This window comes from Dermacentor silvarum, chromosome 10, assembly GCF_013339745.2.
Source record: "Dermacentor silvarum isolate Dsil-2018 chromosome 10, BIME_Dsil_1.4, whole genome shotgun sequence".
NCBI classification, from domain to species: domain Eukaryota; kingdom Metazoa; phylum Arthropoda; class Arachnida; order Ixodida; family Ixodidae; genus Dermacentor; species Dermacentor silvarum.
In genome coordinates, this window is record NC_051163.1 from 111022552 (window position 1) to 111050545 (window position 27994).

Sequence of the window (27994 nt, forward strand, 5' to 3'; positions counted from 1 at the left end):
TTACTCGGTGTGGCCTTGCGGTTATAGTTATAAAGCAAACGAATTAAGTTTCTATCGCTTAATCAGTCAACGAGCCTGAATTTGTGTGATAATGACTACGAGGATCCTCGCAAAAACACGGAAAGACAAATTAACTGTGTCTGCATAGCTTACCTAAATTTAGGCCGTAAATATGGCACAAGAAGACACACAAAAACACATGAGCTGTCTCTGGAGTGTGCTTTAGTGTGCGCTTTAGGTCCTATTTGCACACCAACATAATTCTATGCAACCAGCTATCTTGTCAAAACTGCGATGAGGTTTCACGAGATCTATCTCATCGTGTACAATACATTCGAGCTTGGAGCGGATGAGTGATTTGTATAAGTAACAATTTATTGTATCACATCAGTTTCTGAACGTTGAGCGAAATGGGCTCTAGCATTCGGTTACGTTAATAATTATGTCGCTGTGTGGATGTTTATTGGAATAACGGGAATCTGTATGCCAACTTGAATGGTACGCCAAGTGTTACGTGCATGTCTGAGCTAATACTTTATGTTAAATTACTGTTCATCTTTAAACGCAGCGCACACACAAGAAAGAGGACACAAGGCAAAGGTAGCACACAGGCGATGTGCACCCTAAAACGGCAAAGTGTGTATAGGTAGTGTAATAGGTGGTTTAAGCGCGAGGCATTCAAAGCCCTTGGCGATGCGTTACGCTGCTTTCAGAGACTTGCTTCAAAAAATTTAAATAGCAATGAGAAGTTGATAGCGAGAACTCTGATAGCGAAAACGTTGATGGCAAAAACTATGATTTAAATCACTATGGTAAGTGAAACGCCGTGTATTCACAGTAAACAAATCTAATTACTCCCTTTAATCGATGTAACCCATTGTTGTTTGTTGTTCATTTCTGAAAGTGTTCTTTGCCACCAGTCTGCCAATATGTAAAGGGGACCAGGGACCACTCAGGCTCCCATAAGCAGCTTTTACCTTGGCCCCCTGCATCTGCTTGTAAATGGGCCCAAATAAACTGAAATGAAATAAAATATTATTACCGTGCGAGAAAACATGCCAATTTTACTATATAACCGCAAAAGAAAATCGCAATCTTATTCCATGTTTCTTATTTCCATGTTTCTACGTAATCAGTATATATAGCTTCTAAGCACACTGAAGTAATCGTTGAATAGTAATGCTTAAGGCAACTGATAGGCATTGTGGAAAGTTGGCATGGACACGCAGGACAAGTCCCGGCTACATATCTAATGTGCGCTATAGCACTTTGCTAAAGATATAGCCAGGCTTTGAAGATTTCAACGCATGATGAGCCACTCCATGTTTATTACGGCAGTTTCTTTCTTTACCGCGGACGTTTTAAAGGAGGATACTGTGGCAGGCTGTTACACAACTGCGGCTAATGGCGTGCTTCAGTGAGGCCGTAGCACGTATGGTTCTAAAGTGACACTCCGGCAATGTATGAATTCGCAAAGAGAAGTTCAGAACTGGGTACGGAAAGTGAAAGTGCACATAGACTTATTCCTCCACCTTTAAACCGTCTAAGCATTCTAAGGGATCTAATACTCTGTACACGTTTGTGCAATATGTAGCCGGTTGTTTTTTATGAAAAATCTTCGGCAATATTGCAGTGTCCATCGTTGAGTTAGCATATTAGATACAGGTAATATTTCGCAAGCTCAAATTCCTATTAGATAATTCAAGTGGGCGGAAGGACTAGCCGCTTCATCCCATTATGTTGCAAGCAAATGTCGGCGGTGTCTATTTTTTCCCAGAGTGACGTCCCGAGAAAGACCAATGAGAGAAAAGTGCCACCAATGGAGTCCTGGCTGGTTGGCCAAGTGCCGGAATGATTCAGTTGCAAAATTACTCGGCTTCGTATCGCCCTGGTGTACTTCCCGACGTACTCAAGGACGTCACATTCGTCGTCAAACCTGTAGAAAAGGTGCGTGCGTTCTTCGTCAGCTCGCTACCAAGGAAATATCTTAAACTGACCCTTTCACTTGTGCAAAAAAAAGTCTTCTTGACGTTTTAAAAGTCCCACATTTTGTGATTTTTTTGTATGGGAATATGGGGAACTGCCTGATGTTGGTCAGCCAGTCACTGTTATAACTCATAGACACAAATTTGCGTAACTTCGAAGAACGTATCGCGCCACTGATTAAAAATAACGGTGTTTATCGCTTTTCGCGATCGACCAGGTGGCCTATGCAGGTAGGGCCGCCAGCCTGCGTATTTCTTAAACGTTTCGTTTCAATAAATCAGTTCTGAGTCACGCTCGATTTACCAACTGTCAAACCTCTTACGTCGGTCTCGTTTTTGCCTACGCAGTTTTAAGAACGATAAAAAAACTAAAACAACCAATCTGCATTTACTTACAAATATGGGCGGAAACGTCTACGGATTTCTTGGGCGGCAACCATAAAGAGCGTGTATATTTCCAGCAGATTGTCAGCACGGCAGCATATGGCGGCACCATATGTTATCACCATGCTATCACTGTTTCCTAAAACGCCACTTTTTTCATATTGTCATAAACATACGCCAAGGCCTGCTCCTGTCTCCCAAAATTATATAAAGCGTAATAACACATAACTTTATGATTTATTTATTTACTTATTGAGTTATTTATTTATATATTCATTCATTCATTCATTCATTCATTCATTTATTTATTTATTTATTTATTTATTTATTTATTTATTATTTACAACACTCTGAGTCTTTCACGTGCTATAGGAAGGTGCATTATTTTGTTTTAAAAGAAGGAAAATGACCAGGATACAAAATACAAGCGTCAAATCAAACAACACCAGATTAGTATGCAAATAGCGTACGAACAGCACACCGTATATTACATATGCTAGATAGATAGAGAGAGATACAAGCTTTAATGATGTGCTGGAGATGTTAGCCTGGCTGTTCGCCTGACAGGCTACTCCAGGTGCTGGCTGATGATTATGATATATAAAGCGATTAACACTTAACAGCACTTACAGTCACAGCCACTCATATACGCTTTAGAGATATTTACAGTTTCCTTAAACTCATGGCCCGCAAAAACATCAGCAGCGCTTTCGTGCGCGGAACGCGCAGTTGGTGCTTTGCCATGGGCTGAGAATGTGCCGCAGTATCAACCATTGCAGATGTAGTGCCGCCTTCAAAACTGTCTCTCTAACGAGCATAGCGTCTGCAGTCGGTGGAACATGTTGCAGGTCTTCAGTGGCGTTACATTCAAAGCACATTGGCGAGTACGTCAGCTGAACCTTGCACTTGAAGTAGTTCGATATATGTACAGGAAAAACATTGACTCACCGGGAAGGAAAAGAACTAGGAAGCTTACCAGTCAGTGCGCGACTGGTATAGTAAGCAACCTGATTACAAAGAACGTCAAACGCAAAGTAAGAGAGGCTGAGACAACCTCATGGATGCCTGCAATGGGAAAGAAACCTGCTATGAGCAACTATACCTAAGAAGGAAATACGAAATCAGGAAATAAACAATTAATGATACTGAGAGGGAAGCTCTTTTCGAAGCAAAATCAGGGTCCCTTAGAACACGTAGCTATTAGCGAGGTACTCCAAGGAAGAAGCATCCACTTGCTGCGGTAAAGCTAGGGAAACAATGAAACATGGTTTATTAGAATGTGAAGATCTCTACCCAGTGGTCGGTTTAGGCTCTTCTGGCCTTCTTGAAGTCCTTGGGTTCAGGATACCAGAGGGAAAGTGAACATGTCCGCAATAGAGGTAAGTAAAAGTTTTGGGGGCAGAAAAGTAGGGAGACCAGAAGCAAGGGACGCTTACAAAAAACAGTTTCCAATAGTAGTTCAGAAACTTTGACGCTGGGAATTCTTTTTTGTTCTTTTTTTAAGGTAGGTAGGACATTATACTAAATAAGAACAAGAGTTTGGTGGCGCAACCCACCGCCGCGTTTCAAAGGGGACGCTCATCGCACCCATCCATCCATCCAAAGCTGAGGATTGTTCCCTCTGAAGCCGCACACCCAATGGCACAAACTCAGTGACCCAAATTGGCGATAGGTCTATTATAGAGCAGAATATCCAGTGCATTTATGGCGAAGCTCGCTAAAGCGTTGGCGTGAAACACTTTCATTGAAGAATGAATGGCACCTGCCCAGTGCATTTATGGCGCGCGCACTCACACACACACACACACACACACACACACACACACACACCACACAACATACATACAACATACATAAACATACATACATACATACATACATACATACATACATACATACATACATAGCATACATGCATACATGCATACATGCATACATGCATACATACATACATACATAGCATACATGCATACATGCATACATACATACATACATACATACATACATACATACATACATACATACATACATACATACATACATACATACCATACATACATACATACATACATACATACATACATACATACCCTGGAAGGCCTGTAAAATACCTAAGAATTCTAATGGCATTACAAGCAGCAGCTCCAATTTCATAAAAAGTGATGCGACATTTCGTAACTTCAAATACCACTGCATTGAGTTTATCGCAGTCATCTGACTGGGATAAACTCAACACAGTGGTACAACGCAGGGTCCTGAACAAAGCAAGGCTGCACGTCATTGTCTGAGCATGGGAACTCTAAGCTCTACATTTCCCTCAACCCAATAAAACATTTCAGCGTGATTACAACTACGCGGCTGAAACTCAAATTTCACTGATCTCCCCCTCTCCACGCATATACACAAGGAAGAAATCGTACACCTCGGTGACTTCGCCCATCAAGAGGCAGTGCAAATTATTGTAACCATTCTTCCAGGTAGGAGTGGTGGGCCGCACCGGTGCTGGCAAGTCCTCCCTTGTTCTCGCACTTCTGCGCATGCTCAGGCCGTCCGAAGGCCAAATCCTCATCGATGGCGTCAACATCGCTAACGTGCCACTTCGCAAGCTGCGCAGGAGTATCACCGTCATCCCACAGGTAACCATACGAAAAATAAAAAATGTGTTATATTTGAAGGCAAACTCTTCTAACCTTACACAAATCCGCGCGCTCACGTATTCCTACTAATCAAGATAGTATTATAGCATGGGCGTCATGTGTAAAGTGATGTCCCAGCCCTTAATCATATTTAGCGTACCAGTGACGGTCGCTTGAAAAACGTGCGAGCGCATTTAAGCATGTTAGCCTTCACCTACGCAATTGCCAATTTTGTTTTCACGGGCTTTAGGGTTTTAATGCACACTCTCTAAAGCCCTCACCAATATCTTCATATGCTCTACTCGATTCTGGCATTGTTTAAACCCCCACCCCCGCTTTGAGACGTGGTTTGGTCTGGTTGGTCAGCCGCACACACATGAAACGTGACAGACCCGGAGAGGGGAGAACACAAAGAAGCGCCCATCAATTCCTAACAAGTGAAAATGCCACGTGCAACGACCAAAGTTGCGAGCACATATCACTGGGGATTAAACCTTGTCCCTAGTCGTTGAAGATTTGGCGCCCCGCATGCACATGCTGTTCTACATATGGCTGTCCTCGGCGCGCGTAGTGTTTCTAACAGCTGCTGCTGCCGAATATACAGTTTCATGCAGAAGCCTATTTCCTCGGCTTCTCACATATTAATATTTACATTATTGGACCTGAACGCCACCACTGGAATCGCCGGGGAATTGACCTTCCTGCAAGTTGAGTGTGAGCACTCAACCCCACGTCATTACTACGAAATGCTTACGCATCATTCAGATGACTCCCTGGGGAGATTTTGCGTCAGCTTTTGCATTTAGGTAAGACACGATGTCGGGTCGGTGAAGTTAGTAAATTACTACACCGATTCGTCATCGTGTACGATTTCGCGTCGACGACACGGTTTTCGCTCAAGGACGTTGAAGGTCGACGGAACGATGAGACATATAAGGTTTTCGCCTTAATAAATCAGAGCTCTCTATATCTATTTCCCTGCCAAATGTCCCCCAGTTTCATGATCACCTATGGGCTCGGTACAAGGCATGGGAAGCACACAGAACCATCAACTGAGCAGCCAAGCCCATCAAGATACAGTGACACATAGCACCTTAACGTATCTTTGCCTATTTCGTCGCTTTGTGCAACTCACGTGTCAATCGCCAAATACAAGTACCGCAGCGTAAAGAACGCTTCGTAAGTAACGGCTTCCAATAAAATGCTTTACTTCAACAAGTCTGTAAAAAATATACTAGGAGTTCCTTATGCTACAACTAAGACGACGTGCAGGCGAAAGCGCGAGCGCCGCTAATTCAATGACACGACGACCACTTTTTTGCTGAGTCATCTTCATTCCGAACCAATATTATGCAGTCATTTTCGCAAGTCATCTTTTATTCCCCAAACTCGGACCGTGACTCGGCACTTTTTTTCGTGAGTCAACCCGAGATATACGCGAGCGATATATGCAAGCTATGCAAGTCTGCTAGAGCCACCCTTTAACACATGTTGTGGGGCTGCCAACTATATCAAAATAAAATGTCAGTCTTCCCGGAAAATCTACGGGCGCGGTGGTCGGCCGCGCTGCTCAGCTTAGAACTCCAAGACCAACTTTGAGCCGTCCAGCGAGCAATGGTGGCCGTGCGGGAGCAACAGATACCAGTGGCCATCTTGGCGGCCCCAGGCCCGGGCCTCCCAATCGGTGGATTCCAAATAAAGTTATCTCACTCACTCACTCTCACTTGGACCCACAAATCTCATATATTTTTCGCAAGTCACTCCCGCACTCCATAACCCCTTGATTCACTGTTAATTCACACTTTATTCCCTCTTGATTCACCCTATCATTGATTGGTACAGGTTCATTCAATCTATCTCGTCTTTACTTCCTTCTCACTTGATTTGCTCTATTACTCCAAATTTCCAATTTTCATAACTTTTGATTCACGCTATCACCACTTGATTCACCTTCATTCACTCTCATTAACTCTTCATTATTTTAGCTGACTCTATCTCATGATTACCTTTCGTTTGACTCCTATCATTCAACAAAACCCCCTTAATTCACCATCAATTCACCCTTAATTCGCCAGCAATTCACTCTTAATTCACCTTGTTGACCTCTCTGTATACCCATTTATCATTATCATAACCATCATTACCCATTATTGTGATTAATTCTCCGTTCTTGGATACTTCGGGTTTTTCGGCCTATTTCCCGCTTTGTCATGATAATTATTAGAATTAATTTAGTGATTATCATAGTTATTTATCGATATTTATATTCCTCATGTAATTACCTATCGATTGATCTATAATGTTATGGTGTTTGTATTGATCCTTTTAAGTTATCGATTTTTCTAGCGAAGGATGTATACGCTAGCCTGTGCCGGCGATGTAACGCTGAAACTCCGGCTCCAGCGGCGATTCGCTGGTGCCGAAGCGTGAGTCATTAGACACGGTGCCAGCTGCGTAAGCGCGCGCTCGCACCACGTGCGCAGCCAATCAGAACCATTTCGCTTCGGCCGGGAACGGAAAGGGCAGGAAAGGATTTCGCGCGCGCAGCGCCCGCTTCGGTTCCGTTAAGTCGAGTCTCGGAAAAGCTATGGGAAGGTCGCGCATTGTGCGTACCCCCGAAAAGGCAGCTCTCGCCGAGTGCCGACGGGAGATTGCCCGTGAAAGGGCGCTTTGTCGACGGGCCGACCCAACCTTGCAAGCCGCTGAAGCTGCTGCACTCCGCCAACGCCGAACAGATCACCTGACCTTCCCTTGGTCACCGTCAAATTACAACAAAGAACCGTCAAACAGAAGGTGCACCCAGGACAAGCTTCGCTTACCCCCATTTTCTGGTAGGGGAATGGGCGACAAATTTTACAGCGGAGCTGTTTGAACCTCGCTATAATGATCATTCCGTCGGCCGCAGCTTCGCCGAGATGGAGGACAGAGAGATGAGAGAGAGTGAAAGCAGAGTATAAAAATAGCATCGTGCAGCATAGTGGATGCGAGGTGGAGAGAAGGAGTGGGGCAGGTGGTAGTGGGACGCGTAGAGCTGCTGCCGACGCCGACCGCGTTTCCTCGTGTTCGCGGCGAACGCGCCCGGTGTCCGTGACTGCAGAGCATGTGCTACCTACAAATACCATTGAAGTTGAGCCGATGCCTGAGTAAATGGAAGGAGTTGAAGAGATGTGTGAAGCATATAGGGGGTATGTGCAGAAGCTGAGAAGACTACAATACATACACGGATGAAAACGAAAGCAGCAGGATGAGTGAATGTGATGTAGAAAGTGTGAGTGAAGGTTATGATTAGTTTAGGAGAATTGTAAAATAAAACACTTGCTTTCTCATACCGGATTTCTGAACTACTGTGGCTTTGCTAGAAGAGATGTTGCTAATCTTAGCATTCTCAATCTGCATTGGCATGTCAAAAAGAAATTATGCGTGGCTCTGCTATCGCAAACACCAACGACTAGTGGAGATGGGGCAAGCCCAGCAAACGTTAGACTAAGTGCGTGGTTTGCCACTACTTTACTAGGCTTTCCGAAGCTCTGCTGGTGTTTGCGATAGCAGAACCACGCCTCATTTTTGTACATACTTTTTGGCAATTTTTTGTCCGGTTTATGGCTCCACTTTTTCAACGTCACCTCAGAACGAGACATAAGACTTTCACCCTAATATACATTTTGTAATAGTCAAATCGTATTATAGTAACCGTTGAATTATTTTGCCTGAGCCGAGCACGAGAGAGAGAGAGAAATAACATCTATTAGTACTAAAGTAACTAAAGCCCAAGTTCGGGCCTCCTCGTAGGCTCATGACTCCTGGCCCAGCTCGTTCGTGACGTGCTGCACCAGAAGCGGCCACCATAGCTTTTCAAACTCTCGTGACGGAGTGGTCCACTCCTCCCAGCTTCCAGGACGCTGGTTGTGTGGTAATTTGGAAAGTATTGTCTTTTATTGCGATAGCAATTATATGAACACTTCAAGTGGATTTCTTCCGTCGGCGTCGTCGTCGCCGTGAGGTTCCGTGTGAACTCCGGCGGCAATGAAAGCGTCGCTGCGCGCCGTGTGCTGTATGTGCGAGTGAAATCGCGCGAGGGACACGCGCTTTCACGGGGAGCTAGCGCACGGCGGAGAGCAGACGCGACTTCTTCCGTCACGTGAAAGGTCATGGGGGCACGGGAAGGAGGGAGGGGAGGCGACGTTTAGCTGCGGCACCAAATGCGTATTTATATTAAAGAAGTCACCTGATATCCACGAAGTGAATGATGATGAGTGGGCGACGCACCGGGGGATCATTCGGGTAACCGTGAATCCCCCGTATATATATATATATATATATATATATATATATATATATATATATAGTAGTAACTGGATTTTTCAATGGGCCAAGCGTATTTAGGAAAATCAGAAGCACAACTTCGCGGTTATCTTAGGTTTAATATTTTCCCAACAGTTTCGGTCGGTGGACTGACCTCTTTCAAGGTCGGTCCACCGATATATATATCGGTATATATATATATATATATATATATATATATATATATATATATATATATATATATATATATATATATATTGTTGCGTCCAAGTGCTTAAAAGGGACGTGCGGATCAAAAGGAGAAAGAGGAGAAGGACGACGACTGTGCAGCGGCCATTCCTGCTGTTCGTAGCCTGCTGTTCCTGCTCTAGCACGCCTAAATAAACCCCTTTTCCCCGTGCTTGTAACAAATTGGTGGACGGTGCTGGGTACACCTCGTCACCACGGAGCCTACGCTGCTACAACTTCGCCGAAGCCGTCGACTTGCCGGACTTCCGCCACCCTCACCTGACATGCCTGAATACGCCTGCCAGATTCCCGACGGCTCTGACGCAGTTTCAAGGCCAGCACCTGGCTTTCCGTGTCAATACTATCGGGTGCCACTGACTTTCGGAGGAAAAGCCGGAGAAGATGTCGACGAGTGGCTCACGAACTACCGAAGGGTGAGCCGGTCTAATGGTTGGAACTCGACCGCGCAGTTGTCCAATGTTGTGTTTTCCCTTACCGACACAGCGCTCGTCTGGTATGAGAATCACGAAGATACGCTAACTTCATGGGAGCTTTTCGTCGAGGAACTCAGAGCGTGTTTTGGAGACTCTAGTGCAAAAAAGAAACGCGCTGAACAGACGCTTTCGCAAAGAGCTCAGGTTCCTGGCGAAACCTGTACAACTTATATTGAAGAAGTGTTAAAACTGTGTAAGATAGTCAACTCTCAAATGTCTGAAGATGACAAAGTTGGACATTTGTTGAAAGGAGTAGCCGAAGATGTCTACAATTTTCTGATCGGCAAAGAAAGCTTGGATACCGTGTCTGACGTCATTCGCCACTGCAGGACCTTTGAGACGCTGAAGATGCGACGAATAATACCGAAGTTTCGTCGTCTGGCTAATGTCACAACGGTGGCAAGTGTAGAGCCGAGCTCGTGTGTTGACCTATCATCAACTATACGGCAGATTGTTCGTGAAGAGTTGCTCCATCGAGAAGAGATTTACCATCGCACACCCGGCATCACTGGTGCGTACTCACCACACGAGATGAGCAACACGGCCGTTTCGACCGCTTGGCAACCGACGGCTCACGCAGCGACCATTGAGTATAGGTCTACCCCACAAACGAGAGGGACCATGAGCTATTACGATCATGACTACGACCAACGCCCTCGCCGCACGTACGTCTCCCGGCAGCCGATGCCTAGCCATGATGAATGTGATCCACCTGCTGGCTATGCAATCGACAGCAACACGCGTGACTACATGGAGGAACATCGAAATGTGCGGCCTCTGCCGGTGTGTTTCCAATGCGGTGTCGCGGGCCACATAGCGAGGTTTTGCAATCGTCGCCCAACAACGTGGAATGATCGATCCAGGTTTTCAACCAGGACCACCACACTTCCTGTGAGGGCAACTCAACGGCCGTACACCACCTCTTGGTCAGCTGGCGCTCCTCCCGGCAACTATTACTGGCCGAGAAGCTTTCGGAGCCGTTCGCCGGCATCTGACAGGAGCTTGACGCCACCACCTTCCTCTCGTGCACCTCGTTTACGTCAATCTCCATCGCCAGTGCGCCGCTACGCCTCGTCTTCGCAACCGGAAAACTAGCTAGCGCGGCCGATGGGGGTGAGGTCGCTCGACGCGTGCTATCGACAGAAATGCCCCCTGCAGTTGCTATGATTAAGAACAAAGTGCATGTACTTGTTGATGGTGTTTCTGTAATGGCTTTAGTGGATACCGGAGCAACTGTATCCGTAATGAGTCTCAGTTTTAAAGGTCGGTTGGGGCGCAAAGTTGTATTTCGGTCGGACCAGGCTGCAACGTTTTGTGGAGTGAGCGGCGAGTCGTTGCGTCCTGTTTGTGTATGCACTGCTGAAGTATCCTTGGCTGGTGGAGATTTCGCGACGGAATTTGTAGTTATTCCCCGATCGACGCACGAAGTGATTTTGGGCATCGACTTTTTGCGACAGTGTGGTGCGACCGTCGATTGTCGCACGGGGGAAGTTTTCGTCGATGGCCATGTTTCGCCCGGGCTCTTAGAGGAGACTTGCTGTCAAGGTGAACTTTGTGTATCCGCAGATACTGTTGTGCCTGCGTTTACCTCTGTGTGCGTGCCGGTTGTATGTCGCGGTGATGTTCCAGACTGTTTCGATGCCTCCGTAGAGCCAATGCATCTAAATTGTGTGAAGAAGAACGTTTTTGTCCCTCATTGTGTGGTATCCATCGGCAACGGGCGTGCTGGCTTGTGGACGACCAACTGCTCGGCAGAACCCGTCTCGCTTCCAAACGGCTTGAAACTTGCCTACTTTACTAACTACACGTCTTCGTCCATAGCCGTACTAACAGACCCACCGTGTGAACCTGCTGACCTTCGCCACGTCTCGGACAAAAAGCTTCTGTCTATGATAAACAAGTCGCTCAGCACAAGGGAGCGTCATACCTTGGTGGATACGCTTTCTAAGCATCTGTCAGTGTTTGACTTTGCGCAGCCGGACAAAGCGTTCTCGATTCCCGAGTATCGAACACGCCATACTATCGATACGGGATCTGCGCGCCCGATCAGGCAAAAGCCTTATCGCGTCTCGCCTAACGAGCGCAAGATAATCGGGGAACAAGTGAGTGACATGATGAAAAATGGGATAATACAAGAGTCCTCGAGTCCTTGGGCAGCTCCGGTCATACTCGTCAGAAAGAAAGACGGTAACTGGAGATTTTGCGTCGATTATCGAAGATTAAACGCCGTGACTAAGAAGGATGTCTATCCGCTGCCCCGGATTGGTAATGCAATTGATTGCCTTCATTCGGCCTCTTATTTTTCTTCAGTGGACCTACGCTCAGGATATTGGCAAATCCCGATGCACCCGGCAGACAAGGAGAAAACAGCCTTCATAACTCCGGATGGATTATTCGAATTCAATGTGATGCCATTTGGGTTGTGCAACGCTCCAGCAACCTTTGAACGGTTCATGGACACCATTCTGCGTGGGTTAAAGTGGAACATCTGTATGTGCTATCTTGACGACGTTGTTATATTCGGGCGCACATTCAATGAGCACAATACCCGCCTGGATATTGTCCTTGACTGCATCAAGAACGCTGGTCTGGTTCTGAACTCCAAGAAATGCAACTTTGGTGACCGTCAAACCCTTGTGCTGGGCCATCTTGTTGACAAAGACGGTATCCGGCCTGATCCCCTCAAGACGGCAGCTGTTGAGGCATTCAGTGCACCGCAGTCAGTGAAGCAACTTCGTAGTTTTCTGGGCCTTTGCTCTTACTTTCGCCGATTTATTCCTGGTTTTGCTGACGTCGCCTATCCTCTGACAAATCTGCTACATAAAGATGCACGGTTTGAGTGGACACCTGAGTGCGATTCTGCATTTCGTCAGTTGAAGTTCCTGCTGACCTCCCAACCTATCCTTCGCCACTTCAATCCAACTGCGCCGACAGAAATCCACACAGATGCTAGTGGCGTTGGTCTGGGTGCCGTCTTGGTCCAACGTTATGACGACCGTCAGCACGTGATTGCTTATGCAAGCCGCTCATTAAGCAAACCTGAACGCAATTACACAGTGACAGAGCAAGAATGCCTCGCTGTAATCTTTGCTGTTCAGCGATTTCGCTCTTACTTGTACGGACGCCCATTCCTAGTCGTCACAGACCACCATTCCCTGTGCTGGCTCGTGAACCTTCGCGACCCTTGTGGTCGCCTTGCGCGTTGGGCTTTGAGGTTGCAGGAATATAACTTCACTGTGTCCTACAAGAGTGGCCGAAAACATGCTGACGCAGACTGCCTTTCCCGTATGCCGCTTGCCACGACGGACTGCGACGCAGACGATTTTGATCATCTCGTTGCCTCTGTGACACCCGCTTTTCCTGATATCGATGCCTTCAAAGCAGAGCAACGGACAGACACCAAATTGGAGCCACTCTTTACTTCAGCCCGTTCTACTGCAACAAGCAGCTACTGTGTACGTGACGGGCTCCTGTACAAAAGGAACTACTCAAGCACAGGGGCACGCTTCCTTCTAGTGGTGCCGGAGCGTCTCCGGCCAGCAATCCTTCGGGCTATGCACGATGACCCTACCTCAGGTCACCTCGGCACTGTGCGCACCCTTTATCGCATTCAAGAACGTTCTCACTGGCCCCGGATGCGACATTCGGTTGAGTTGTATGTCGCCAGCTGCATACAGTGCCAACGTCGGAAACGTCCAACCACTGCCCCATCTGGTCTCCTTCAACCTGTGCCGCCTCCAAGCTTGCTCTTTCAGCAAGTTGGAATTGACCTATTAGGACCTTTTCCTCAGTCATCTAAGGGGAACCGCTGGATAATTGTCTGCGCCGACTATTTAACGCGCTATTGCGAGACGGCGGCTATACCATCAGCCACTGCCACCGAAGTATCGCTCTTTTTACTTCACGTTATTGTTCTGCGACATGGACCACCTTGTGTTATTATAAGCGACCGGGGACGTCAATTCACAGCGGACATCGTGGAAGAGCTTCTACATTTATGTGACTCGCACCTCAGGCACTCGACGCCGTATCATCCGCAAACGAATGGCCTCACTGAGCGCACTAATCGAACGATCACGAATATGCTTTCCATGTATGTTGCGTCCGATCATAAGAATTGGGATGAAGTTCTACCGTTTATTACTTACGCATACAACACCGCCAAACATGAGACAACCGGTTACAGCCCCTTCTTCCTTCTATATGCTCGCCCGCCCCGGTATACGCTCGACACTCTCCTCCCTTTTTACCACCACGACAATCCTGCGGTCGCGGATACGCTATGCCTCGCTGAAGAGGCTCGGCGACTTGCGCGTCTTCGGACTTTGGCGTCGCAAGAAAACTCCAAAGCACGCTACGATGCACGACATCGGCCTGTTACATATCACCCTGGTGATCTCGTTTGGCTTTGGACTCCCACAAGGAAGCGCGGCTTGTGCCAAAAGCTGCTGGCAAACTACGAGGGACCGTATGTTGTCATCGAGAAGATCAGCGACGTGAACTACACTCTCGCGCGCCTCACGAACACTGGTCGACGCTCTGCTCGGACACAAGTCGCGCATGTCGCCAGGTTGAAATCATGCACGCCACGACAAGCCAGTTGACTCGCCCAGTGCGCTTTGTCTGCGAGGGGAGGTATGTTGCGTCCAAGTGCTTAAAAGGGACGTGCGGATCAAAAGGAGAAAGAGGAGAAGGACGACGATTGTGCAGCGGCCAATCCTGCTGTTCGTAGCCTGCTGTTCCTGCTCTAGCACGCCTAAATAAACCCCCTTTTCCCCGTGCTTGTAACTATATATATATATATATATATATATATATATATATATATATATATATATATATATACTGTACATGTGTACAGTATATACAGCACTTATGTAGCTGATGATGGTGATTATGATGATTTATTGGCATCCCCTTTGAAACGGGGCGGTGACAACGTCACCTAGCCTGCTTGATTTAATCAGGTATACTATATATGTTCTTTAGCATTGTGCACCCTTGTGCACTGCAGCGCCCCTAGCGGTCTCCATGCAAACCAGAGCTACGGATGGACAACGGACGACCAGGGACAAGGCTCGGCCTTAAAGTGTTTCGCCCCTAAAACGTTGTGAGGCGAGAAGGTGGCAAAGACTTCCGACGCTGCTCGACGAGTGCCCCGTTCTGATCTCGTCTAAAACCTCCGAGCAGCCGCCAGAGGCCCCGGCAAGTCACCAACACCGCGCGCGTTCGGTGCAAACGCGGGCAAAACGCCGATGGGCGTCTTGCGCTGGAGTTTGAGGTATAGTAGCGGCGCCTGGTGGCGGCGAAAAACGTCATCTGGGTAGTACCAGCTTGGATAGTATTGAGCCCTGGCTTTGGCGAAGTACGTTTCTAGCCCGCGTTTTGCGTCGATTCGCACTTTTTTCTGCCCTGTTTCGAATGCGAAAAGGCTCGTCACTTCTCACAGACCATGGCGACCAGGCTGCGAGCTGGCCGCAGCCTATAGTTTTACGAAAACGGACTCTCCGTGTGCCGTGGGACGTAATGCTGGAAGCAGAAGACATCGGCGACGCCGATCCGGAGAGACCTAGCTCACCCTCGAAAAAGCGTCTCCGTCGTTACTGCTGCGTCGTGGGCTGCCATGAACAAGAAGGCCTGAATCCCAACATCTGATTCTACCGTTTTCCTTCAAGGCCTCGCGCTGCGGAGCGTTGGGCGCGCTGGTTAACTGCAGTTCGTCGCGGTGGGTAAGCGAAATGGAAGACCGACATAGCACCAGGCATGGCTGGTGATTCACGATTCGAGACCCGGCCACAGCGACAATTAACAATTCGACCGGTGCGAAGTGGTGAAGTGACCAGGTGTGTGCAAATGACCACAATTGGTCGGGCTGATTCGGTGACTACCCCACTACGAGCAGCACAGGTTAGAGAGTTGAATGTGCTCATCCTTGACCTCAAGCCAGCACGTTGAGGCAGCACAGCAAGGTAGTATTGATTACAGCACATCTATGTTCGAGCGCTGTCATTAAGAGCTACATCAAGCGAGCAGTGCATGAGCGCGCGCTGCAGCGCGATTGGCACGTACGTACGTTCGTTACTACGAGCTTATTTATCAATTGCTAGACAGATGGCCGCTACTACAGCGCAGGCATAACTACTTGTCTAGCGGCATGCAGTCAACAAAGATTGCAGGAGACCCGCCGTTTCGCGGCATGTCGAAAGACCGCTGCCGTCGCGGCGCGTACGATCGTGCACTCGAGCAGTTCGTACACCGCGGCATGCTGAAAGACCGCTGCCGTCGCGGCGCGTACGATCGTGCGCTCGAGCAGTTCGTACACCGCGGCATGCTGAAAGACCGCTGCCGTCGCGGCGCGTACAGTCGTGCGCTCGAGCAGTTCCGTACACATGTCTGCTTATCGCTGCTGTGAATTCATTTATAGAAAGCACTTCCTCGCGTTTGTGCGCCTGAATCTAGCAGCGTGCAAACCTTACCTGAAGTTCAACTTCGCACGTGCGTGACTCGCTTCACTTGCGATTCACACTGTGCGAAAACTTCGCCGCTTATTTCTTGAACGGCGTACACGTATTCGGCGTTGCATAATTTCTTGCCTTTACGCAGCATGCCACCCATGGAAAAATCTTCCGCGCCCGATATTCGCTGCAAGCCGTGGTACAACACAACCGAAAGTGGCGGGTCCGTATTGTAAACGTGCTTCCCGAAGCAGACGACCGAGCTTGGTACTACCCAGTTTCGGATTGAGGGCGCTTTTTAGCACCATTTTTGCAGCGCCCCCTGGGCAACGCAAGAGCCCCATGGCGTCGACAACAGTTCTGCGCGTAGCTGGTGCTGCTACATGTCCAAGTTTATACAGCTGATAAAACTGCTATCCTTACTCCGTATAGCTCTCTACTAATTTGCTATCACAATTGATGATTTGCCTTTCGGGTGAAACTGAGACATTTTTTGTAGCGTTAGCTACACTGGCCTAGCCAAGCCCGTTTCGCGCGGCACATCAAGAGCCGTGCTGCGCATGCGCAAGGATCAGTGATGTCACACGGCTTGCGCACCGGAGCCGGCACCTCTCGCGCACTCCGCCGCCGCCGCGCGCAACTCACCGCCGCCGGTCTGCGCATTCCAGAGGAGTGACGTCGTAGCCGTGGTAGACGCACTGGCGCCGGCGCGTGCTCGCTGTGCAGTCGCCGTCTGACACTGCGCTGGAGCCGCTGCGCTTCTGACTGGCGTTTGCCAGTGTGGTATAGCCATGGAGAAGGAGAGCGCAAATGCTGCTCAACAGCGCAGAAGAACGGAGAAGCTTGACTCATAGAATAATCTTATCTTAAGAATAAGCTTAAGAATAGGCTAAGAATAATCATCTGAACCTTTCCTAACGCTACGTATATCCTGGCATAGCCGAGCTACGCCACTGTTTTTTTTTTTTTTTTTTTTTGAAGATGGCGTTTGCTGGACACTCCCACGAGGTGTGTTTATTTGATGGATAGGCCCCTTTGCAAGTGGGGAGCCTGGGTCCCTGTTAATATGTAATGTGTGTAATGTGTGTGTTTGTGCATTTTGTGTGATTGAGGCGTCCTCTCTCGAATGCGTGTAGGATGGATGGCGTGTTGAGAGCTGTTGATGCTTCCCTGCGAGACTTCAAAATATGTAGCCTTTCGTTCCGCGGCATCTTCCGCTCTTTTCTGGGGTTCTAAGTGTCTTCGACAGGCCAAAGGATAGGAGGTCGAAGATGCCATCAGTAGAAACATGATATAGGCATTTCGAATTGCGCGGCCATATTTTGGTACTACGAAAACTGTCGCTGTGAAAAGCCTGCGTATGTAGCCCTCAAAGTAAAAGCGGCGGGTTTTGGTCAATCGCCTCTCTCTTCTCTTTCAGCATGGTCGAATTATGCTTACGCCTGAAGTTCCAAATGCAGTGCATTCTTTCCTTCCCCCAACCCATCTTTCCAAAAAAGAACTGCAAAGTCCTGGCATCATAAGCTTAAATTGGTTTCGCCATGTTGCTGTAGTGACATAAATGGTAATTCAGCGCCCTCAGTTGAACTAATACGATAAAGAATCAGGCATTTCTTTTTGTTTACGGTGTTGCATGGATTGAAGCTAAATTGCGCTTAAAATAATCTCGTCGACAACGCAGGATCCAAGCCTTGTGAGAGGGACGTTGCGAAGAAACCTTGATCCCACAAACTCCCACTCTGATGCGGACATCTGGCAAGCCTTGGAGCGTTCGCACCTTTCTGCGTTTGTGTCATCTGACACCAAAGGGCTCCTTTTAGAGACTACCGACGGCGGCACAAATCTCAGGTGAGTGGAGCACTACGGAAAGCGTTTTTCTTTTTTTTATGACGCAGCTATCCTATAGGCTGACTGTGTAGCGGATAGTTTTGGTCATGTCACGATAGTGCAGGCTGATTTGGCAAACTATTTAGATTGTTTATGCAATACCTTTCTTTTCTAAAGTACTCTGTATTCAGTTGTTAAATACTTCACTAGGGATTGCGTATTACTCATCTGTTTGTTACCATTATTCTTTCTTCTCTTGCATGGATCCCGAGTAAGTTTGTCCCGCGTCTTAATTTTTGTAGTAGTACTATTTATTGCTTACTATGTGCAATTGAAAATACTGCCATTGTGACACCCTAGTGTGTGACAGCAATATTCTGTTCATTCCCCCTATGTAGTGTCCTATGTAGTGTCAAAATAAAAAGAGGCATTTTGCTAGGTTTATCACTACTTCCTATATGCTATAGAGCACGATAACGTTAGCACTACTTATGCAAATGGCTCAACGGGGCTAGCAGTTAACAGTGTACAAAATATGTGTTCATTTCAATTCTCGGTTCTTCGTCTAGTTTGCGAACAAGGCTACTGTAGTGAAGCCGAATCGTCTTTTATTTATTTTTTTGCATTTTCTTTTGGTCGGTGTCCGTCGTTTTATTGCTTCACATCTCAGTTAAGAGTCAACGCCCGTCTTCGTTTCCGCCCATGTGTACTCGCGCTGCATATAAGATGTAACAGTTGACGGCTGTCTATCCGAATATGTTTACTAGACGACGTTACTAAGGCTATATTGCCCTTGCAGAAAAACACCACTAGCTAGAGGAACACACGAAGACAAAACAGCACAGGCACTCTGTTTCGTCTTATTCTTGTGACCCTGTAGATAGCACTGTTTTATTGAGAATGTTGCTTAATCAACTAGCCCAACTTCGGACTCTTGTATGTTCTCGTTGTCCTTGCTCTTGTTTTATAAGTATTCTTGGTTTGTGTATGTTCTGATTCCGAAAGATCATATCTCTCACGTGTTCACGTTGACATGAAATGGGGTTCATGTACTTGACTATGCTGACGACATAACCTTGTTCTGCACTAAGAGGAAATGTGTAAAAGCTGCCCGTGTCATAGTGCAGCATTTTGGTGCGGTTTCTTGCGCAGACGTTATATTTGAGAAAAGCTGGGGATTTTGGAGTCTCATGCTAACCCACGCTGCAGCTGATCTTAGCGGAAACGGGACAACAGATTCTAAGGCGTACCTATGTCCCAATGTCCTATTGGCAATCTTCACTGCTCAAGATATGTAGCGGAACTAGATAGGAATGTGAACGCATGGAAAGGCACACAATTGTCCATATGTAACTGAGCTTAGTTTGCAAGGCGCCCCTATAGTAGAGTTATTTATACGACGCACTGCATTAGGCTGCGCACCGGTTAGACCAAAAACTTTGTAACGTGTATACTCTTTCCCTCGTGTCTGGTGCTTGAGCGCTGGGGCCATTAGCCGTGACATGTTCCTTTAATAAAATGTTCACACATTCGACAGCCTCCTTCTGTAAATCTTAAGGGGCCTGTAGTATGACTCTGACAGCTCATCAGATAACTATATCTGGAAAGCAGTAGCCCAAAAGTAGCTGTAACGTTTCTTGCCGAAATGGAATCTTAACATTACGTAAGTAGAACAAATGCTTCTAACCTAACAAAGAAATAAACCCGGCCTAATCCCCCGCTGTTGCAATAGAGGCATGCTTTAGTCTCGATGGTATTTTGATACAAATGTCTGCTGCGCTGACGTATGCACTGTTATCCGGAACGTTTCACGCCGCCCCTTTTCGAATACAACATATACAAGATATATATACATATATACAAGAATACAAGATATACCATTTCTCGAAGTGACAAATCTTTTTGCTTAGGATACGCACGGCAACCGTTCCTCTTAAAGGCTGGTTGAAGAATAGCGGATGTTTCGTGCAGCTGTCTACAAAAGACCCTTTGTGCCCGCACATGCACTGGAACTGCTCATTGCTGCTTCAGTACGCGAGCTCATCGCTCGGACTCTAGGGATATCGTGTACTTCGGGAACATTCCTCAAAGAACGCGTAGGAAATATTTAGACATCCCACCATGCACAATTTGTTTTCTACCTTTAGAAATTCTAGTAACCTATTTCTGCACAGATTCTGGTGCAGAGAATGCGGGACAGTCATGCTGAAACACACTGAAGCAGTGTAGGTCGCTCATCCAGCCTATGGCAATATTGCGTTTTGCAGCTCAAGAACAACAGCCGCGGGATCGCCATTCTTATTCGGGGCTTTTATCTGCTTGCCCGAGTTCTTAAGTGCGAAGCACTTTAGGGGCCCGAGCTGTCGTCGGCGTCCGTCGCATGTGATCTGTCGTGATCACGCTCAAAAAGAAGTGCTCAAAACAGGGCCAAAACAAGTGCAGAATTGATCAAAACCGGTTCAAAACAAACTAACATGTTTGAGAACATTTTAGGAGACAGGAATAACCAAGCATTAAGCGCATTAATTACCAGCCATTCGTTAAAATCCCTTCTAACTATCAGCAGGACAGGCTTTGGCTCCATGTGCGCCGCGGTTTCCCACCAGTTGTGCGTTAGCACAGGTGTCAAAACGGATGATGGATTGCTAAACACAAGCTAAAACAAGATAAACATTAGGAAAACACAACGGAAACACCGGCGCATCACTGATTCGCACTTCCGCAGGTTTCACGTTAGTGGAGCTGCATTAGTGCTGGACTTGAAGTACACAAGTGCTGGTTGCACAATTTTGTACATCTGTTTGGGTCACCTTCATTTCTTGGGGCGCTTTGATTTTTATTGCGATAGTAATTATATAGCCACTCCAAGCGCATTTTGCCGTCGTCGTCTCCATCGTCGTCGTCGTCGCCGTGAGGTTCTGTATAAAGTACAATGGTGATAAAACCGTCGCCGCGCGCCATACGGTGCGTGTGTGAGTGAAAGCTTGTGAGGGTGCGCCGGCAATCGCAGCTTAATCTCGCGCATGCGAGCGAGAAACGGCGGCCGGAAGCACGCGCGGCACGGGGTGGAGGCGACAGGGACTGCGGGGGGGGGGGGGGGGGGGGGCGTTCTGCTTTTGCGACTGCTGCTCACGGAACTGCCGCGCGGGCGCTTATCTTGAAAGCGATCTGTGCGGTGGCCAAAGTGTGTGCCCGCGGGGGCTTCATCTTCAAAGCGATCTGCGATGGGTACAAAATGCATGCGCCGAGTGTCGGCAGCTTCTTATACGCTGTGCTTTCAACGTTTAGTTAGCGTTAAAGCGAGAGCCAACTCGAAGGTCAATTTGATCGCTGCCGCTGGTGCGCTTTCTCACTCCAGCGTTTTGACGAGTTTCCGCGGTCATCGAGCAAGATGTGTTCATGTTTGCCTGTGCGCGCGTGACACCGTGCTTGTTTATCTAGCTAGTAAGCGAATATTTACAATTTTACACAGCCGATCAAACTACTATGCTTACTTCGTATAGCTGTCTATTAATTTCTTATCGCAATCGATGCTTCGCCTTTCGGTTGAAACTACGACTTTTTTATATTTGTAGTTACTCCAATGTAATAAAGAAAAACAAGCAGCGCAATAGCCCGCCAGTTAAAGCGCCAAACTTCTAATTACACGTTATCGCAGTATGGAATTTTGCTTTTCTTGGCAGAGTGAGGATCACGAGACTGCCTTCGACGACTGCGACTACTGTCGAATAAACGTACAGAAATCAGCGGAAAAGCGCATGATATCCAGTTCTAACCTTCCTACTGATCTCGCAGTACATAAGAACTATGAGAAATTTCGAAATGCTGTTGTCGAATGCAGGTTAGTCCCAGCGTGTACGCCATATCCTATGCATTGTCCTCAAAACGCGCATTAAGCAAAATTATTCATCTGCAACGATACATCAAACACTCATGCCTATTTGCAGTAAGAAAAGACGTAATGAGTTCAGTGACTATGAGTTCATAATTATATGCGTGCTGTGGTTCTCGTCGTTCTCTAGGTTTTCATATTTCGATCACGAATCCGCGACAAATCGCACCTCGTTGCTTGCGAATGCCGGTGAATAAGACGCGTATCGCGTGTTGTGCAGCGTGGGACAGCGGCAGCTGGTGTGCCTGGCACGGGCACTTCTGCGTCGATCCAAGATACTTCTGCTGGACGAGGCCACGTCGCAGATGGACGGCGATACGGACCGCCTGATCCAGGCAACCCTGAGGGAGGCCTTCGCCAACTGCACCCTCCTCACCGTCGCGCACCGTATCCACACTGTCCTGGACTATGATAGGTGAGTTGCGGAGGTATTAGAAGCGGCGACAGCATGCAGCGTATGTTTCCAGACGGGTAAATGGCCTATTTTCATTCGAATGACCACAAAGGCTACTTTTTTGTCTTCGCTCATGTTTCCAAAATCTCTGCATATTTTTTCATATGTATAACGGTTATAAAGACCCTCCAGGTGCATGCACGTCGCCGTCGCCGTGCTGGTCCGAGTAGAGTCCAAGCGCGACGAGAATTAGTGTCGTGTTGTGGGTTCGAGGGCAAAGATACGAGGCCGATCTAAGAAGGTTTATTTGATACGCATTGCCTTCCCGCGCGCCCGAAGATGGAGGTCACGTGATCGAGCCCATGCTGCCCACTGGAGAAGATTGGCTGCGGGATTGTGCTATAGGTGGCAGCACCGTCGCGTGTTAAGGTTAATGGCGGCCGGCGTCTTGGAGTGAACAACTAAGTCTAGAGCACGGTGTAAGAACATAGGTGTTCCGACGGCGCGCCCGCGCTGGGGCGAGAGAGCGGCCACTTCGTGTGACCGGAAGTGAGCGCCGCCGCTAGGGGCAGCACGTGTTCAGGAGGCCTTGGAGAAGCGGCGCAATAGTGGATAATTTACGACCTCCGTCAGCATTTAAACACCCGTACCCAAATATATGCAATTTTTCATTATTTAGACGCCAACTCCTGAGCAGGTAGAAGGTTTCATGCCACTTACAGTCAAAATACCGTCATTTCGAACACCAGAGAGACGCGTCGTCTGCTCGAGCAGACGGCGCGCTGCGCTTACCGCTGCTCGGCGCGTCGGAGTCAATCGGAATGTCGGCAGAAATATAAAGGGACGTTCCTGCAACCAAGTAGAGTCGTTTTAAGCAAGCGAACGACATATATTCATCTAAATAAAGCACTTCTGCCGCGCGTGCCCATAAAAGCGCCAGCAAAGTGAGCGAAAAAGTGGCCCCCAGAACATGTGCTGCCCCTTGCGGCAGCGGCGTGCGTAGAGTCACACTAAGTGGCCGCGCCTCGCGCCGCCGTCGAATCACCTTCCTTTTTACACCGTGGTCTAGAGGAACCGCGACCCTTAGCACCCATGCAATTGGCAACCGTATGGGAGCCGTCATTCCTGCCATAATAAAATGATGTCGATATATAACATCATAGCAATGTGAGATGAAACAATAAAGGTTCATCGTACAGGTAAACCAAGGAAACACCAGCGCACAATTCAAACCAGAGCACAATGAGCGCAGAACGACTAGTTATAACATTAAATTTATGGCCTTGCTAGCGGTGTTTTCATTTGTCAATTACGTAAATCGTAGGGCGAGTGCTGGTTGTACTTAGTCAAATCTTTTACAAATGTATAGCAACAATCGTCAAACTTGATCCATATTTCGATAACTAGACACATTTTGCAGTGCCAGCAGCAGGCAGCATGTGCTACATGTTGCCGCAAACATGTTGCTCAAGAGCAACATGTTTGGGCTGCACAAAGCGTCGTTCTCGCCCATGACTATATTGCTCTTACACATTGCGAATTATATGCATAGACACCAACAATCTCCGAAACTCCGGGCTTCACACAATGGCGCATACATTTCCAGGTAGAGCAGTAATTCCCAATAGAGCAGTAATTAGCGCGCCCGCATTTCAACTGCAGATGCCACCTAGCGTGATCGCTACTGTAACACTGTTTCGGCTTTAAAAGGTCATCTCTGCAGCTCGAGTGAGCTCGAGTTGCGCCGCTGTTTTCCGAGTGCCGATCGCGCCGTATCCAGCCATTCTAGCACCGCTATTCGCCGAGCGCCATCACACGGTCAAAACCGGCTCCACTGCAGTGCATAGAAGCCAACACTTCGCAGCCACGCTATCACTCCGCAAGAACCGGCCGGCCGAGCGCAATTGACATCGGCACTGTTATTATTCTTGTTGCTTGTTCCTTCGTGGTGCTTGCCGAAAGATATGTGTTCGCAGGTTCTTTCTCGGTTAAATTGCGGAATCAATGCCACACGACACACTGACAGCTCTTGCTGTTGACGGGATGTTAAAAAAAGAATTTTTTTTTTCTAAGCATGGCGATGCAGAAGTTGCGCCAGTCCGTGACGTGTAAGACGCGTCAAGGATGTAGTGGAATTTTTGAATAAACATGCTTGTGCAAGAGGCAGGGGTGGGGGTAGTGCAACTGTATCGTGCATGCGCTCTCTGCCCTATCATGACTGCGCGTTGACTGTCTTATCATGTTGTGACCATAAACCATACGCTTGGCACTGCTATTGCCCCGCCCCCATCACCTGCATAAAGGAGTGCTAATTAACCATGCTTGTTCTTCTCATTCCAGTCACCATGTAGTTGCCTCTGTACTTAGGTCGACGCACATCACGTTACAGCAACCAATGTATTCATGACATGACATTCCTTGTGTCATTCACCTGGATCGTATTATCACGTTGTAGTGGTGATGAACAATGACGCATTATCAAAACTGTGCGTTACCAATTTAATTATATATTGGGCGAACATGCGTTCATCAAAATAAGTAGCACAACGATAGCAGTGAGTAAAGTCGGCGATCATCGAGAATCTCATCTGCGGGTCAAGTGCGTCGGCTTTAATACATGACTCGTGGAAGGTTCCAGCGTTATCGATGGTGGGTGCGTGCCTTCCAGAAAGTACGACGCAATTCACGTCGCGCATACAATCACATTACGCAACGTTCGGTGACAAGATAGCGGATAGAACGAGAGACCTCAGGTACAGAAAGGCACGTCTTGCGCTGAGTGATAACCTTGAACATTGTTAGCCTGTGAAAGGCGGTCACCGGGAAAGATATTACGTACACGTGGCAGTATTTAGCTTGCCTACTTTACACACAAGAAACGTTGGAGGTCCCAGCGCTGTTTCTTGAATACGCACATTCATGTCTTTCAGCTATCGACAACCGTGATCACATGCATGCCTTATAAAAACCATGGGTAATCTCTGAAAGGCTTACCATTTTATTTTAAGCTTCGCACATAAATTGGAAATGTTCACACATGTTGTCACTATGCACCGGTGCGTGTTCGTCACACGCTGCATTTTCAATAATCATTAGATAATAAGGCACGCAAGCGTGAAATCCAGGCTCGTATTCATGAGGTGAGCAATCGAGTTGTATGCGCAAAATGATGAAGAAAGAAAGAAGGCAAAATAAATATTTAAAAAGCACTCCTGGCATTGCCGCGTGAACGCGGCTCCTACTCGTACGTCGAGTGGCTTTCCCGCATAGCTTTGGAGCCCAGGATTGCGTACCTTGGCGCAACTCTGGCTCCCTCAAAGGAGGCTATACAGTAACTCTAGTTTAGACTGGAAAATTCGTCACCTCGCTTCTAAAACTTAAAATAAATTTTCTAGATATTACGTGCCAAAACAACGATATGATTATGACGTACGGCGCAGTGAAGGGCTCCGTATTAACTTTTTGGACCACCCGGGGTTCCTTAAAATTAACCTAAATATGAGCAGCAGCGTTTTGGCATTTCACCCCCATCGCAATACAGCCGTTCCCACCGGAATCGAACCCACGACAACAAGCTTTGCAGCGCAACGTCATAGCCACTGGGCTGCCATTACAGGTGCAGGACCTCTAATTGAATGTCTACGAAGCAGCAGGAAGCAGTGTGTTGCGGAAAATCTGAGTGTAGGTTTCTTTATGACAGGTTATACCGAAATCCCGAATGCATTACTCAGGCACAATAAAAGTAATAACTCAAGACGCACTAGACACGCCTATGTTACAGTCATTAGAACCGGCAAAATTGTCTTGTACCTATGGCAGCGATCTGTCCTACAAGAAAGAGCAAGGGCAGACAAGTCATCTCATGAATGTTTAACATCTGTCACGACCCACTTTCACGTATCTCTTTTGCTTCTGCGTACTGCTAATGTAAACTTTTTGTTGTTGTTGTTGTTGTTTTTTTTTTGTAGGATTCTGGTATTGGAAGAAGGAAAAGTCAAGGAATTCGACTCCGTGCACGTGCTTCTCTCTGACTCATCATCTGCGTTCTACAGCATGGCCGTGGAAGCTGGCATTTGTGGCGTTGCGAGAAAGCCGAGCCTGATCACGGCTGTTTTGTGATAAGCTATTAATGTGTGTTCGTCAGAAAATACTAAACTTCAGTGCGTATGGACGGTGCTTACATACCAAAAACACGAGGCAGTTAACAAGAACCCCCCTAGGCCCTCCCTTTCACATCGCAACGAATACTTACTTTCGGGGGTGTGAAATATAGTTTTGATCCATAAAGGATTTATGTTCCAGCTAATAAATTCTGGAATATTTACCTTACGAACTTAAAATTCATTTTTCCGCCAAGCATATTTTCGCCTATTACATCGAAATGCTCATGCTTTATGCTCATTCATTACACAGTCTTTCGAAATATTTGCATTTCGTCCTGTGGCGAAATATATTTCCTAATATATGTCCTTGTGCACCTATTTTCGCATAGTTATACTTTCACGCAAAAGACGACGATTGTCTGACGACGACGCAATGAGAACGATGCCGTCACAACCGTGGCCTAATCATTATTGAATGACGAAGAAATAATGACGTCAATGAAACAACGAACGTTCTATGACAATACCGGCATTATGACATCAAATGGTAGGAAGACGGCAAGATATGACGACGACGACATGATAGGACAATGGGTAAAGACGATGGCTGTGAGGGCATTGGCGGGACGGTGATTGTGGGACGACCTCTGTAGGGGGACGATGGAATGGCCATCGTACGACGCCTTGATGACGATGGCATGACCAGAATCGGATGACTAAGCTGGAGTAACGACGGTGGAATGATTACTATGGCATCACGACGATGACATTGTCAACACTACTCTGGCACACAAAAAAATAATATTGTAGTGATTGTGAACGACAACACTGGCACAACACGTGTAACGAAACTAACTGCTTGTCGGGCGAATCTGTGCCCAGCAATACAAGTAAAACTCAGCACAGTGATAGCTTCGAGCATACTCGTCGATCGTAGAACATTTGAAGTGCGTATCCGACACGTCGGCAATTTATACATGACTCATTGAACCTTTCAGCGCAATTGCTGGTGCTCGCGTAGGTTCCAAGCAGTGGCGTAGAAATTTTGTTCTTGGGGGGGGGAGATCCTTCGTGGGGGGAATCCCTCGACCAATAGAATTGGTCGAGGGATTCAATACGTGAATAACAACTGCATTGCCATTGCCAATGCCATTGTATATTAGATGCTGCAAGCGAATTCTTGAACGCTACGCACTTTCAAGACAAGTAAAATATGTATTTTTTCATAAACGATATATTCGTATGTCCCAATAAATTGCGGCAGAAATAACTGTTATCAATGCTTCCATGTTTT

The 27994-nt window shown here is 47.2% G+C and overlaps 1 protein-coding gene across 1 annotated transcript; it reads left to right on the forward strand.

The window, feature by feature from the left end:
- Positions 1 to 1809: 1809 nt before the first annotated feature.
- LOC119431771 (ATP-binding cassette sub-family C member 3) lies at positions 1810 to 27734 on the forward strand. The gene is made up of 5 exons (XM_037699238.2): positions 1810 to 1947; positions 4847 to 5005; positions 18166 to 18332; positions 22424 to 22618; positions 26566 to 27734. The coding sequence occupies exons 1-5, from the start codon at positions 1852 to 1854 to the stop codon at positions 26714 to 26716; spliced, it is 768 nt and encodes a 255-aa protein (XP_037555166.2). The 5' UTR covers positions 1810 to 1851; the 3' UTR covers positions 26717 to 27734.
- Positions 27735 to 27994: the final 260 nt, after the last annotated feature.